We start from the raw sequence: 17,267 nt of genomic DNA on the forward strand, positions 1-17,267 counted from the left end.
AAAATTTTCAACTCAAAAGCATATGGAAGTGATTGTTGATAAATCAAAATAAATTAATAAAATTTAAAAAAAATGAAAAAATAAAATATTGGTCTGGCTATGCTATTTTTCCACATGATAAAGCCCAGGGCTCCCTGTTACCTCAAGGTACCTACTGTATCACTGGAAGGATCTGTGACTGGGAAGTGGGAGTGGAGAATGGTATTTGGCAATAAAGGTGATATGAAACCAAAAGGTATAATTAATTTTTTTTTAAAAGATTATAATTATTAAGCCATTATCAGCATTTCTGCCTATGGCAGCTCTGACTCCAATTGCACTCTCATGGCACTGGTACTGGTCATCTCCATCCTTGGTACAGGCAATAAATGAGTCAGAACAGGTCAGCTAATGGAGGGAACCCTCTTCCCCAATTCTCAAAGGTATTTATCATTTATAGGGCTATCAAATAAGACAGCCATTTGTTTTTTAAACTTAGTGGCAAGGGTTGGCTGGAATGGATACAAGAGATCTGCTTTGATTACATAGAAAGGAACGGTACCATACCATTTAATAATGTGGTTTTCCTTCTCTTTTTCTTTTTTGACCTAACATTATAATTTATTCTTTGGCTAAAAGAAACAGAACTAAATTTAAGATTAAATAGACTAGATAAATAGTACCTCTTTCTATGACGCTCCTGATCACTGAGATGTATTCTTCTGGCTCCTGCTCAGTAGAGATCTCCTGGCTGCCTCGGGAGATGGTTAATAATTCATAAAGCTCATCTGAGCTATTTACTCCACAGAGTAGGATGACCACACTCTCTGGGGAATGGAGCAGCCTGTCCAAAAAGCGGCATTTCCTAGGGGTCAGACCTTTCAGGAGGCTATGTGATAATATCAGTAGTTTGCATTTGTAAGAGTTTAAGCCCAGCAAGTCCAAATGCCGGTCAGAGGAGTTGGCCAAGCTATACAATAGCATCGCCTCCATCTCTACAACATGGAGGAGGACGTCTCTCAGGTACACAGCCCATTCCTCAGCTTCTTCTTCATATAGCATCAGCAGGTTCTTTATGTTTTCTGTGAAAAGACAAATCCCAGTCATCATCTAGTATTTAAAATATTGGCTACTTATTATAGTATCCTTTGGAAACTCTGAATAACTTATACAAAAAATATTCTCAATTATTTGCTGCAGTGACCAAAATTAAGTAAATTCCATCACAGTAGCCATACTACTCCAGCCCCTGCAGGGAGAGAGTATAATCATTACCTGTACTCATAACCCCAGTTAATGTACATCATTTTCATCATTGCATGGGTGGAAAAACTTCTTATAAGTCATGCTGGTACTATCTCTCCTTTTGATGAGCCCATACTAGAGAAAGAAGATGGTGGCACAGTGCATAGAATCCTTGGCCTGGAGTCAAGATGACCAAAGCTTAAATATGGCCTCAGACATTTACTAGCTGTATGACTCTGCATAAATCACCTAACTTCTGTTTACCTCCGTTTCTTCAATTATAAAATGAGGATAATAACCCTACCTGCCAGGGTTGTTGAGAAAAGCCAATAAGATATTTGCAAAACAAAAACTAAAACAAACAACCATAAAAACAAAATTAAAAAAAAAAACAGTAACCTGGTACACGGTAGACACTATATGAATATGTATTCCCTTCCTTTGCTATACCTTATAATTCTTATTCCACATCTCCAACTTTAATCACTTGTCCAGAGAAAAAGACCCACCTCTTTTTCTTATTCTGTTGTTTTGTGGAATTTAATTGTACTCCTATGTTCCCCCCCGTACACACTACCTTTTTATACAAAATTAATTTAATTCAAAAAACATTTTTTTTTAAATCCTGTAATGCTAGGAACATACACACACATACATATGCATACACACACACAGAGGTATGATCCCTGTCCTCAAGGGGCTTAGTGGTTCATCAGTCATGATACAAAATAGAAAATGATGAGACAGCTGGACTAGAATTCTTCCAAAAGACATTGTATTCTTTATCGCTTATCTTATGATCCCATAACGGCTTAAGAAAATCACAATGTGCTGTGCAATAATATGTAAAGAGCAACATTTCATTTCATTTCAGGTTTCTCTTTTCTAGATGAAACCATTTCAATGGACTTTTATCTTTTACATGTATCTATGTAGCAATTGATACACAAAATTTAAGATAGTCATTTTATTTATTTTCATAGTTTTCCTTTAATTTATTTATGTAATTAATATTTACATAAAGTAAACAGTCAATAAATGCCTTCTCATTCATTCATCCTTCTCCTCCATTCATGAATATGACACCTATAGACCTCAGTCATTTAACGCTCCTCCCTAAGTTCTTGAATAAACTAGAGGCTTTGTACTAAGATGCCTCAAAGATGAGAATCAAAGCTATATAGGCAGCTCACAAAGGGTAACTGACCCAGCTACCTTATTTTTTTTTTTAAGTGGCTGGTCTCACTACCACTTGGTAGCATGCTGGCAATACAATGAAATAATAAAGAATGGGGTCAGCTAGGTGGTTCAGTGGATAGAGCTCTGGCCTTGGAGTCAGGAGGACCTGAGTTCAAATCCAGATTCAGACATTTAACACTTACTAGCTGTGTGACCTTGGGCAAGTCACTTAACCCTGGTTGCCTCATCAAAAAGCAAGAAGAAGAGGAAGAGGAGAAGAGAAGAAGAGGAAGAAGAAGAAGAAGAGGAAGAAGAAGAAGAGGAAGAAGAAGAAGAAGAAGAAGAAGAGGAAGAGGAAGAAGAAGAAGAAGATGAAGAAGAAAGTGTGGAAATTGTAATACAAATATCAGAATGTTGAGGCATTTAGGTGGCACAGTCGATACAGCACCGGTACGGAGTCAGGAGGATCTAGTTCAAATCTAGCCTCAGACACATAACACTCACTAGCTGTGTGACTCTGGGCAAGTCACTTAACCCTGATTGGCTCACCAAAAAGCAGCATCAGCAAACAACAACAACAACAACAACAACAACAACAACAACAATAATAATAATAATGAAGAATGGAGATTGTAATACAAATATCAGATTGTCGGGGCAGCTAGGTGGCACAGTTGATAGAGCTCCAGCCCTGGAGTCAGGAGGTCCTGAGTTCAAATCCAGCTTCAGACACATAATATTCACTAGCTGTATGACTCTGGGCAAATCACTTAACCCCAATTGCCTCACCAAAACAAAACAAAACAAAAAGAATCAGAATGTTTTTTATTAAAAAGGTTTTAATCATAATCAAGACAAATGGCTATTAAGAGATGTAATTAAATCATTTGAAAAATGTCTATTAAAAATAAAAATTTCTAGGTTGAAAACATAAAACAAATGACAATATGTGTCATAAGCACCCACTAAGTCCAAGCTCACTTTGAAAATTCTACCATAAAAAGCGATTGGAAAATGTTGTATCCAATAACAAGATGCTAATTAATTATTCATGAACTCTTAAAACTTAGTATTCATCCCAAACTCATTAAACTGAAGAACATTCATATAAACAACTGCTTTTTATGAAAGAAATAAAAAAAATCACCAACAAAACAAGATTAACCAATTATAGCTCAGAGTAATGAAATCATAAATTAAAATCCTTCCTATTGCATTTATCAACATAGGATGTAGGAAGATTTCTTCTCTTCATATAATTACTGATGTTTTTAAAGATCCATGTTTTTATCTTCCATGATGGAGAAAGATTACATGATGTATCCCTTCAATGTTATGTTCTTTTAACCAGTTACCAGTGGAGAAAAGCTGAGGAATTGCAAAGGAGAGAGTGACAGCCAGAATGGGGGAAGAAATGACAAATACATACACATTGATTTTGATATAATCACTGAAAAAGCACCTATTATATCACTCAATTTTTTTTTTTTTACAAATAATGTAAGGGAATTTTTTTTTATTCTTCTCCTTAGTCTAGCCTGAGGAATCTGTGGCCTCAGAGCCACATGTGGTCCTCAGGCCCTCAAGTGTGGCCCTTTGATGGAATCCAAACTTCACAGAACAAATGCTTTTCTTAAGGGGATTTGTTCTGTGAAGTTTGGATTTAGCTGAAGAGCCACACCTGAGGACCTAGAAAGCCACATGTGTCCTCAAAGCTGCAGGTTCCCCACCCCTGCCCTAGTCTCTAATTTCTAGTGCTATAGTAAGCAGAGATTGGAGGATTATCTATTTACCTCCTTGTTTTTTCCCTCCCAAGGAAAATGCTAATTTTACTGATTACTATGCTTACTCTTCTTGTTCGTTCACTAATATTTTATTTGAAACAATTCTCATATACATTTTAGAGATTCATGTATGTATATATGTGTATGGAAATAAGCGTGTAAGTTCTAGGGCTGTGTCCCAAAGAGATCATACAAATGGGAAAAGAACCCACATGTACAAAAACATTTATAGCAGCTCTTTTTGTGGTGACCAAGAATTGGCAATTGAGGGGATGCCCATCAATTGGGGAATGGTTGAACAAGCTGTGGTATATGAATGTAATGGAATACTACTGTGCTATAAGAAATGACGGACAAGCAGACTTCAGAAAAATTTATATGGACTGATGCTGAGTGAAGTGAGCAGAACCAGGAGAACACTGTACACAGTAACAGCCATGTTGTGTGATGACTAACGTCGATAGATTTAGCCCTAAGGATCTAAGACATCTCCAAAAGTCTCATGATGGAAAATGCTATCCACATCCAGAGAAAGAACTACGGAGTTTGAATGCAGATTGAAGCATACTATTTTCTCCTTTTTTCTTCTGTTTTGTTTTGTTTCCTCTTTCTGGCGGTTCCTCCTATTGGTTCTAATTCTTACTTACAACATCACTAATGTGAAAATATATTTAATAGGAATGTATATGTAGAGCCTATATCAGATTGAGTGCTGTCTTGGGGAGAGAGGGGGAGAAAAATTAAAAATTCAAAAGCTTATGGAAATGATTTTTGAAAATTAGAATAAATTACTAAAAATAGAAATAAGTATGTATATATTCATGTAAGTATACATATTATATATATGTGTATGTATATATGCATATACATATATACATACACACATACAGATGTATATCCATACAGATATAGGTAAGTGTATTTTCAGTTTCTTTCCTTCAAGCATTTGATTGGACTAAAAAACCTCTAACAAACCTAAAGATAATGCTTATCGGGAGGAATATGGCAAAGTCAAATATGAGTCCTTAAGTGAAAATTCCTATAAAAGTACATACAACTTCTCTTGCTTCTCCTATTTTCAGAATATGCAAAGATGCTACTGTGAAGTGTAGACCACCTACGAGAGCTGCTCTTAGAACCAAGAAAACCTGGGTCAAATCTCTTCTCTCACATATCAGGTGTGTGTATGTGTGTGTGTGTGTGTGTGTGTGTGTGTGTGTGTGTGTGTGTGTGTGTGTGTGTGTGTGTGAGAGAGAGAGAGAGAGAGAGAGAGAGAGAGAGAGAGAGAGAGAGAGAGAAAACCATTGTTTCGCTGGCTTGAGACACTGATCGTGGGCTGAATAGCCCTGCCTGGTAAGCCCTGTATCTGGTGTCAGAAGACCTGGGTCTTCATCCTGGCTCTGTTATTTAGTGTCTGTGAGACTTTATCACCTCTGGGTTGACTTTCTTTACCTACAAAATCAAGGGCTCAGATAGATGGTCCCTTCCCACCCTGTCTGGTAGTCCTAAAGGGATCCATCTTTAATTGACAGCACAAAATAAAGCTGCTTCAGGCCCTCATCAGAAAATGGAAGCATGAGATTGAATGCACCCCAGCACTTGAGAAAAGCTCATTTAAGAAGTCTGCCATTTGAGAAAGATGACATAATTAACAGGTTAACTATCTTAAATCTAGATCTCCAAAGCTCTATCATATTATTAAGCTAATCAGAAATTGATACAAATCAGACCATATTAGCTCAGCCCTCTATATAGAAATGCCTTCACCAAGATAAGATTTAATGCTATGTCCACAAACACTCAAATATTAATAACAGCACTTTTTAGCATAGTGAAGAATTAGAAAAAAATGTAAGTGCTCAACAAAAGGAATATGGGTAAACACATCATGGGATGTGAGCTAATACAGAAAAGTATGATAAGACTTTCAGTATATGAATTGATGAAGAATGAAGGAAACAGAATCAGGATAATAATATGCATAATGACTTCAATAATGTAAATGGAAAAACCGCAACAAAAAATTTAAAATTGAATACCATGTACACATCACAATGGCCAGCTCTCTCCCTTCTGCAGAGGTGGGGGGACTGATCATGGAATATTGCATTTGTTGTCAGGCACAGTTGACATTTTGATTGATTTGGCTGAATAGATTTTTATATTTCTACTTACATAAATACCTCTTTCTTTATTAATCTTTGTTTCAATAGATGGCTCATGGGAGATAGCAGAGAAGGATATATTTGGAACAAAAATATCCCCCCAAAAAAGATTAACAATTTTGTAAAAAATTTTACTGAGGTAAAAAAGCCATAATTTTATTAATTTAGTTTTTTCTAGAAGTCCAATACAAGTCCTAACCTGTTTTAAAGACTTTTTCTCTTATGTTTTCCACGTGTTTTATAGAAAGATCTATGTGACAAATTCCTCCATGAATCCATTGCCAGGAACAAGTTTACCCCTGAAGACAGACTTGCTTACTTTCTTTGAATATAGTAAGAATTACATAAACCAATATATTTCACTTTTTTGGTCACAGATGCTAAGAAACTCAGATCTAAGTTTAGTTGTCAACTGTAGTAATTAAACTCATCCCAGATGCCTGCTAATCTCTATTCTTCTACTCTCTTTTACCCAATGTTTAATTTTGTGAGCAAAGTCAAATCCTTTTTTAGGTCATAAATCCTATGCTTCTATACTTGAAGGATGAGTAACTTTGTTGATGTCAGTCCATGTGAGAAAACCCTCCTCACTGACACAGATTATACCTTTAGTAGACAGTTATGGTGAGTTGCAATAGTCAAAAATCTCATCACCTGATACCATTCTGAGGATGAGCTCCTCCATCTTAGCCAGGCTGGTCCTCGGCCAATAGTCATGAAGTCCATTGTGCCCCACCAGCACAACCTTTAAGTATGCAGCCACAATTGGGTAATGGATAAACCCGATGTCAATAATTTCTCACAACAGATATTAGCTGATTTATAAATTAAGAAGGGATAACTACTTGGTGGGAGTACTTTGAAACTAGGTCATGTTGGTGGGATGATCCTTCTCTATGGTGACAGAATGAAGATTCAAAGATATTTCAGTGGGTTGCAACAATAGGTCTAAAATAAGATAAAAACCAATAGAGATAATCGAAAGCCTTGAGCTTTGATTTACAAAATTAACTGCAAATGCATGGGTCAGGAAGGACTACACCTAGGTCCTGATGAGTGCTAACAAAACTCTCCTGAAGTGCCTGAAGTGGTTGCATTCAAATTTGCATCACATATTTCCATTAGGATGAAACCAATTCCAATATTTTATGAAATTATCACTTATAAGATGAACTTCAGTATATGTATGTACTTCAAGCGTTCCATTATTTGCACTATTTGGAATGTCATTGTACCTTTCAAGAGGGGTTTTATATGAAAAGAAAAAAAACCTATGAGTTTTAATAATTCCAGCCTTCTGTGAACCCTGTTTAATAAATGGGAAGTGACAGGTATGGTGAAGCCAGACTTGGGTTAACAAAGGCAGCTTGGCTTAGTGGAGTTAGCTCACTTGGAGAGAGTCAGCAGGCATTGAAGTCATGAAGTCCTGGGTTCAAGCCTCACCTCTGGAATTTCCTGGCTGTTTGACTTTGGACAAATCGCTCACCTCTCAGTGCCCCAGACAACTTTCTAAGACTATAAATTGCAAACAAATTGCCCAGGAGCAGCAGTTGAGTAAAGTTTCCTTACTTAGGATTTTCTTAAACCAATGAAATCAGAGGTCCAGCTTCTATCCCTAGCAGCATGTAAGGTTAAACCAGGGTTTTCAGATAATCAAGTCATTTTTATGTGCATCTACTCAGTGGTTTAATTTTACATAGTACATTAGTTGATAAGTGCTTCCTAAAAAGAGCCACACTGAAGAGTGGGAGACAAAATATTATTCAAGCTGTTTCACCACCTTAGAGCACAGAGGAATGAAAAGTGAAAGAAGAGGGGCAGGTAGGAAACACGGCAGATAGAACACTGGCCCTGGAGTCAGGAAGATCTGAGTTCAAATCCAGCCTCAAACACTTTACACTTACCAGCCATGTGGCAAGTTACTTAACTCCAATTGCTTTGAAGAAAAAAGTGAAAGAACGTAGGAACACAGGACTTGGAGTTGGAAGGGTCTAGAACACTCACTTAATCGAACCCACTTTATTTTTTTACATGTTACTCATTGTACCTCCCTATGTCACAAGTCCTTTTTAGTTCTAAATCTATAATCCTATGAACTTGTAAGTCACCTGACCTCTTGGTGCTCTCTCCATAGGTAGAAGAATTGCCCTAACTCCTTTGTTCCCTATACTTATGAAATCACCAATCTGGTCCCTGTTCTTTCCTAAGCTAAATATCCCATATGTCATAAGTTAATCTTTCTCTTCTGAGCATTAAGTGGTGTTGGTTTGTTGTCATTTTTTTAAGGTTGAGAACATCCAAAGGCATCATCATAAGAATACGCCTTGGATGACTTTGGCAGGGGTGTGATTTTTTACTAAGATATATTCCTGAACAAAAAACATCACGCAACTGAAGTTCTGACCATCCCTCATTGAACTATTAGTAATCATTTAGAAAACAGTTCAACTAAAAGCAAAAGGAATGAGGATTAGTATAGTAGTGCAGTATAGAAGAGGAGGGAAAATGTCAGTCTGTGGACCCTCTGGTACTGGCTGCAAACTGGGCACTGTGGGATAAAAGTGGGATTGCTGAGGAATAGAGATTTCCTACTTCAGTCTTATTTACAGTAGAATTTAGCCTGGTCTAGATTTCCCCTGCACCTTTTCTCTCTCATCAGTCCCCTTTCTCCAACTTTGCTTGGGCTTGTCCTAGTTCCAAAAGGCTACTCCATCCTATCATATTCATCATTCCCATTTCTAGGCCTCATCTTTTCCTGTTTGGATCCCTCTCTCCCCTCCATCTGACATCCCTTTCACTGCCAAACGTGCAGAAAGAGTTGTTTATATCCACTGTCTCCACTTTATCTTCTCACCACTCACATATTCAACCCTTAGCAATATGTCTTTTGTCTCCATCACTCTTCTGAAACAGCTTTCTTTAAGACAGTGATTAGTTTCATTATATTTAAATCCAATGGTCATTTTCTATATTTATCCTTCTTGATACCCCTGTGGTCTATGAAAGCGGACCACTCCTATTTTTTTCTTTCTTTGGTTTCTATGGCAACATAACTCTTGTGGTTTTCCTACTTCTCAGAATGCTTTTTCTTTGGCTTTTTTGGATGGCTCTTCATCCTCCTCCAATCCCTTAAATTAGGTATCCCCTAAAGTTCTGCTCTCAGATGTCTTTTTTCTTTACACTATCTTTGTTTATCTCAAATACAACACCAGCATATTTGGGTTTGGGTTTACATGATGGCTTTACTATTTATTACTTGTATGACTCTTGATAAATCATGTCATGTCTCTGTGACTTAGTCTCCTATCTATAAAAAGAGAATTAAACTAAATCAGGGGGTCTTAATATTTTTCTGTGTGGTGCATCCCTTTGGCAGTCTGAGGAAACCTATGGACTGACTCGTCAGAATAATGATTTTAAATATGCAAAATAAAATACACAAAAATTACAAAAAAACACACAAAAGTTAGTGAGAATAAAGCTATATATATTTTTTTATCTTTCAAATTCATGTATCACCTGAAATTTAGCCACAGACCACAGGTTAAAAACCAGGTGATATCTAAGGTCCCTTCTAGCTATGGATTTTGGAAAGCATCTGCTCCTTTAGCATCAATGATCACTGTTAAGTAGATCCCAAATCTATGCCTCCATTTCCAACCTTGCTCCAGAGCTACATGTTTAAAACTACCAGTTCAATATCCTCACTGGATGTCCCTTTAAGACATCAAATTCAATTCATGCAAAACCGAATTCATCATCTTCCTTACAAAACCTGTCCATATCCCTAACTTCTCTTTTTCTACTGACGGTATTGCCACATTCTCAGTCATCACAGCTCCTAACTTTACTTCCTCTCTTTATCCGATATTTCTAACCACTTGCTAAGTGCTATTGATTTTACAACTGCAATGTCTGTCCTATGTGTTTTATTTTTTTCCCTTCTATTGAAACCACCTGAGTTCAAGTCCTCACATCTTTCCACCTCGTAATAGGTAGCCTTCTTGGTTCCAGACTATGGACTATCCCTTTTCCACATAATCCGTTAGTGTTCTGCCAAAGTAAGCTTCCTGGTGATTCAGTCAGCCAGTCAATAAACATTACTCAAGTGCTTACTAATGCAAATACTAGTTAAAAGAAAGGTAGTTCGTGTTCTCAAGGATATTAAATTCAAATGGGAGAAGATAAGACAAAAATAAGCTTAAAGGAAGGAAGGAAGTGCTTGCTACTGGGATGGCTTGGAGAGGGATGAAGATATTATTGGCCTGGGCCTTCTCTTTAGATAGGAAATTCTTAGAGGAACCAATCAATTATAACATGAGGGGGCAGAGAGTACTTCCAATTTGAAATTATGTCACCACATACATAATAAGAATAAGATACCGTAGGAATAAATTTCTCAATATAACTGATTCCATTTTAATCCTCCATTTTATAACTAAAATATTTTGAGTAAGTTGTTTTTCAATGATAAATTTAACATTTGTATAGTAGGATGTAGCAAACAAAATGTATATATTCTAAAGCAGCTAATCCACACATGTGCAATTTCTGATAAGAAAGACCTCTAATGAAAAAGAAACAAAGCAACTTTATCAGTAATTTATGATTACCAATCACATTATGTAGCAAACAACTGAAGAATACCCATAGATAGAAATATTACACAAACAAACAAAATAAGACACCCAGCAGCTTCCCCAGACATCAGCCTGCTAGGACCAGAACTGGCTACTGCAATTGAAGTTATGTCCATTAATCACAAGGGGAGTGCTAATTGATAGACAAAGACCTGTCAGAGGACCAGAGGCAACCTTGTCATGAGGCTGGTGTTGGAGCCTGTAGGACTTACTGGGTGGTTCTTAGAAAGAATTGCTTACACACTTTAACTAATACACTTTTATTGCAAGTATTTTTATTTTTTTATTTATCTTGGGTTTTTTTTTTTGTTTTTAGTATTTTGATCATTTATTACAAGTATTTTGTTGCAAGTAGATGTCTAACTAGGTTTTCATTGTACTAGTTAACACATATAAAAGGGAATCAGGCTATAAGCCCACACCATCCATTACACAAGTCTGTACTCCAAATCACCAGTAGCTCCCCACTGACTTTTGAATAAGGCCAATCATAATCCTGCCATTTAACTTCCACCTTCCTGCTTTTCACACTCAACATTTCAGCCCAAATTGACTTCCACTTCTACTTATCTTTTTTATCGGCTCACTGATGTCTGTGGGCCTTTGCTGAGACTTTTTCTTATGCCTGCAATTCACTAATCCTCTCTCCTTGTCTTCAACTTCCCCTCCCTTCTCCTTCCTTCAAAAATTAACTCAGGTGGGATTTATTTTATGTAATCTTCTCTGACCCCTTCAGATGAAAATGATCTTCCCTTCTTGACTCAGGTTTCTTTGGATATACCCATTATAAGTGTCCCTTTCCTGACCTCCTCCCAGCAAAGCTTCTGAAGAACAAGATATCTTTGTTCTCTTGTACCCAGCACGATGTCTTGAATATAATAGATAATAAGTATTAATTGAGTTGAATTTTTATTGAATTGAAGTATATTATCACCCTTCAACCCAATTTTATTTTGAAGTATTCAAAATTTCAAAGAGCAAAATCTACAAATACAACATATTATTCTCTCTAGTTTTCAAAAAAATCATGAAATACTAATCTCTAATGTGAAAAAAAAAATTCTAAAACACTTCAGTTTTCCCACAAGTTCAACTCATTCTTACTAAGAAGGTAGTATATAAGACAGGTTATACCTTGAACAACAACAATAACAAAAATCATTTAGCACTGCTTGAAACCAAGCATTTTTGCTTCTGTCTACTTAAAGGAATAGAGAGGGGAAAGAAAGCATAAGGGAAGTAGTTCACAATAAGGAAAATTTATTCAGGAGCAGCAAATTAGATAGGGAAGAATCTGTCGGAAAGACAAGAAAACCCATCAGGAAGCTATTAAAATTTGACAGAATCTTTAGGCAGTTGCTATGTAAAAATCTTTGTTGGGGTAAATGAGATTGATTATAAAATATATATTTAGCCATAAGTTTAAATTTATATGTAAGTGAATGCATTCAACTGTAATGTATTTCATTTCATTTGAAGGATAAATGGGGAAGGGGTGGAAGTCTGCTGAGCTACTGGTGCTGCTGAAAATACACTGAAATACACAAATAAATTAAATGCTTGGTCTGTGAATGGATTTTGCTATAATTGTATTCTCTAAGCCTGGATAATTTAGAGAGTTGTTATTGCTTTATAAAGTCTACCTGCAGATTATAGCTTTCCTGAGGTTAAAAAAAAAGAGGCTGATCTCATTTAAAAGGTTTGTAGATTTTTTTTCTCAAATGACCTAAAAGATGCTAGTGCAATTCAGAAATCAACATCTTTTCAAAAACAAAATTGGAGAATTTTTTTTTTCATCAGTATCATTAGAGAAAATTAAGAAAAGAAGGAGTTTTAATGTTGCTGACTAAATAAGGTCACATTCAAAGCTTTCGTATAAAATCATGCATGAAAATGTATTGTGGTTCTAATTCAATTTGGTTTACAAGCAGGTTGTACTGTCCAAAAATTTGCATTTCAGATTTTGTCACTGTAATCAAATGAAGAAAGGAGAATTTCTTGGGCACTATGGTACAGGCAGACCTTGCAAACATTGATCCACATCATTCTAGCCACAGCATCTTGATTTTGCTTATAAGATATGCATTGGTAGGAATTAAATCATTAGTTATCTAGCATGCCTTTAGGCAGGGTTGCAGACAAATGACTGCTGTCCTGTAAAGTTAACATTTGAAATCCAGAGTTTAGAACAGGGAAGCTCTCTCTTGGAAAACAAAAACACAAAACAAAAAACTGGCCTTTTTTTCTTTCAGTTATGTTTTATCAGTCACGCATGACACTTTAGGACCTGTCATTATTCAGAATAATAACATTTTAAAAAATTATCTAAACTTCTACATAACAAAAGTAAACAATTTTCTAAGTGTGGAAATCGACTCAAAACCTATAGTAAATTGTAGCTTAAGTCAGATTATTGGGTAGAGAGAGTCAACTCAATTTCACTCATTCCATGACATATCTCTTGTACCAAGTACCTTACTCATCATTGCCAAAAAGTTTGTGGTCAAATCATTTTCTTCTTTTATAGTTAGAGCCAGCTATCATTTATGCAGAAGATTCTCATGTCAGCATCTCCTTCACTATAAGTTAAGAGTTGTCCTTAACCATTATGGCTTGTTATGGCCCCATCTTTGTGGTGTTTAAAAAGCTCAAGAGACATAATTTTGGATAATTGGTTATTTTATTTATAATCATATAATAACCATTTATTGTTAATAATAATTAACAATTATTCCTAATTAATGATAATCAATCTTTTTATTAATAATGCCAGCATGTTTTTTTAGTAAAAGGAGATTGAATACCAAAAACCTCTCATGGTCGTGGGTTCATAGTTTATATGCTCTTGGAAGAAAGGGTGTTCCTGAGGGTGGCGATCAACTCTGGTTAACAATTAACGAGAAAATGAATATTATAATGAGAGATGGGTTATGCTACAATGAAGCTCTTGGGGTATGTGACTTGGGTCACAGAAATCTTGGTCAAAGAGACTTATCACTTTCTGACAAAAGGGAGAATCCACATTTTCCCAGACCTCTCTGAGCAAACACAATGAGCAGGAATGTACTCATTAGCCTAAACTAAGATTTTTTTTTTATTGTCTTTGATTATATCTCAGCCATCCTGGCTGGATAAGTCTTTGAGAGAGATTTCCCATGCTGGTTGATTTCTGGATGAGAAAGTAGAAAGGTGATTCGATAATTACTTATTAATATAAGAGGAAAATAATAATTTCTCTCATCCCCTACCTTTGGCAATCTGGTGAAGCCTATGGACCCCTTCTCTGAATCATGTTTTTGAATGCACAAAATAAAACACATAGGATTAAAAAAGGAAAACAATAGTACTGAAATAGTTATCAAAACATTTCAAAAATTCACTGATCTACTGAATTGTACCCAGATTCCCCTTGACAGCCTATAGACCTACAGGATAAGAACCTTTTTGATAAGGGGATGAACAAGGACTGGGAGAGATGAAACCCAAATCCATCTACTCTAGTCATCTTGGCAGCTCTTATGCATTTAATGATAGAGCAAGCTGAAATTGTCAGCCAAAATGAGATTTTTAATTATCTGTGAAGTTCAATTATTTACGTTCTCCTGATGTCCTATTAGCTTAGATAATCAAGAATTGGCAGGACAGGCTGTCCCTGAATATCATATGCTCAAGTTGCTTGCAGCCACCCAGGAGCCACAGTCTTTCGTCTCTTCATCCTGGTGTCTCTAAGGAGCTTTGGATTAGGATTCAGGCTAACTGGCATTACCACTTTACTAGCTGTGTGATGTTAAGCAAGTCACTTTACTTCTTCGGGACTTAGTTACTTCCTCTGTCAAAAGGAAGGGGTTGTAATAAAAGACCTCTAAGATCTGTTTCAACCCCACTATGACTCCTTCCATTCCCATCCATCCTGCCCCACTTCATTCATCCTCCCCTATCATCTGCCCTTTGGGATGGTCCAGGGCAAAAATTTCATTGATAAGCCTGGAAAAACTGACATGGAGAGGTAGGAAGGAAGGGTAAACTCCCAAGGATGCTCCTCGCTCCCTAATTAATTCAACCACTGGCTCCCCCAAGCCTGAGCCCCTGTCTTCTTAGCAGTGTCCCTGGACCAACCTCCATTTCCACCTAAGCTCTTCACTCTTCAACTTAAAGTCCCTTGCTATGCTCTACCCTCCAGCTTCCTTCTCTAACCCAGCTGCATTCACTTAATGAACATGGATGATATGACTTCACACAGTTGCTACAGGAGATAGCTTCAGTATGACTTTCCAGTGAAATGCAAATGAAACTTCAGGCCTGCTTTTCCAAAGGCTCACCATGAGCATCCATGTGATGATGGAGATAGCACAGTAAAGCAGAAAACATTGACACTGTAGAGTTCCAGGGCCTTGCCTCAGATACTTGCTACTTTTGTGACCTTGGACAAATCGCTCTACTTTCATTGGCTTCAACTTAGCCTAGGTGGCCTTCGTGGTCTCTTCCAGCTCTCAGGCTCACGCATTATTTTCCTTACAACAAGCTTTCGAGGTAAGCACAGCAAGTATCATAATCTCCATTTTATAGATGAGGAAACTGAAATGAAGTGTCTTTTCCATGATGCTCCAGCTAAGCTGAATGTGAACATCCAGGTCTGTTGATGCAAGGTCAGAAACCCTCTCCACTGCGGCGCATTGACCCTCAGTAGGGAACTGGTTTCTTCTTCCTTCCTTCTCTCTTTACTTGTGTACAGAGTGAGGGGAGCTGGGGAGCTAGGTAGGCTGAGCGGTCAATCGTACATGGAATCAAGGGACCCATGGAGCAGGTGGTACAACTCACTCCCCTCTCCCTTTGAAGGGAAAGAACTTCCTTAGCAGCTCCCTTCTTTTCCAAATAGCTTTCTCATTCCAAGCAATTCCTTCTTCATACTCTTTTTTGGGTTATGAAAGCCATTAAAGACCCAGATGGTAAAGAGCCACTGGCAAGAATGTTCTTTCTCCTCACTGCCACGTCTTAGAATCTTTAATTTTCTTAAAAATCTCAGCACGTCAGTTTCTACATGAGACCTTTCCTGATGCCACCACGTGCTATTGCCTCTCTGAAAAAAATCATCTTGTATCTATTCTGTATGCAATTATATGTCTTCTCTGGTATGATGTAAGCTTCTTGAAGTCATAAGATTATTCATTTTGCTCTTTGTTTCCACAGATCAGAGTACAGTGTTGGGCCCATGAAAGGCACTTAATAAATGCTTGTGGATTAATAATTTTTTCACAAACACTTTCCAGGATGTATGGTACAAAGAAATAAATACCTTGAGATGAAATGTGGCTGCGAAATCACCTCCCTTTATGAGCTTCAGTATTGGTTACAAAAGGATAAAGACTCCTAAACTCTAGAAAGACTGCATATGCTAGAGCTCAGGCAGAGAAAGCCAGATATCTACACATATGTAGCCAGCATTACCAGTAAGCCATTGGATTTCTCCTTCCAGATGCCCCCAACTCCTGCAGGTAGTTCTAGACAGGGAGAGGAGGTACATACTACCACACCAGAATACCTACTCCACCCAGAGCCTCCTCTAAATCCTGCCTGAAATTGTCAGCTTGATTCCTGCCTGCCTATATCCACTTAATGGCCCTCAATTTGTTTGCTTATTCAAAAATAAAAGTAAAGACAAGCAAACAAAAAAGTCCAACAATCCCCAGCATTTTTATATTTAATTCTCATAATGTATGCTGTTCATTTCTTATAGCACATTAGCATTTCATCACAACCCTACACTACAACTTGTTCAAACATTCCCCAATAATGAACTCACTGATCTTAGAAAAGCATGTAAAGACTTGCCCAAAATGATGAAAAGTGAAGTGAGCAGAGCCACGAAAACATTGTATACAGTAACAGCAATATTGCTTTAAGAATGACTGCTTTTAAACTAAGTCTTTTTGACTATAATATATACACAAATTTTAAAAAGGACATATGAAGAAAGATGCTATTTACATCCAGGAAAAGAACTGATCAATAGAAGCGTGTATAGAATAATTTCATATATATAATATATGTATGTATGCATGTATGTACGCATGTATAATAGTAGCCATCTCTAGGATGGCGAAGGGAAAAAAGGGGAAAAAAAGAAATACTTATGACAACTTTATTGTATATTTGGAGGGAATAGCAAGTTGTACATGATAGATTTGCAATTTCACACACAATCATCTTTTTTTTGTTGTTACTATATTATGGGAATGCTTGTTTTGTTCCATAAATTGAAAAGAAAATATCTTTTT

The 17,267-nt window shown here is 36.8% G+C and overlaps 1 protein-coding gene across 2 annotated transcripts in view; it reads right to left on the bottom strand.

Moving 5' to 3' along the window:
- BANK1 (B cell scaffold protein with ankyrin repeats 1) overlaps positions 1 to 17,267 on the bottom strand; it is a 393,852-nt gene that overhangs the window by 336,301 nt on the left and 40,284 nt on the right. For both annotated transcript variants that reach the window (XM_020988297.2, XM_078148555.1), the window contains exon 2: positions 663 to 1,061. In XM_020988297.2, the coding sequence (XP_020843956.1) occupies positions 663 to 1,061 (399 nt within the window). The remainder of the gene's footprint in view (positions 1 to 662; positions 1,062 to 17,267) is intronic.

Source organism: Phascolarctos cinereus, unplaced genomic scaffold (assembly GCF_003287225.1).
Source record: "Phascolarctos cinereus isolate Bilbo 61053 unplaced genomic scaffold, phaCin_HiC Scaffold_9;HRSCAF=440, whole genome shotgun sequence".
Classification (NCBI taxonomy): domain Eukaryota; kingdom Metazoa; phylum Chordata; class Mammalia; order Diprotodontia; family Phascolarctidae; genus Phascolarctos; species Phascolarctos cinereus.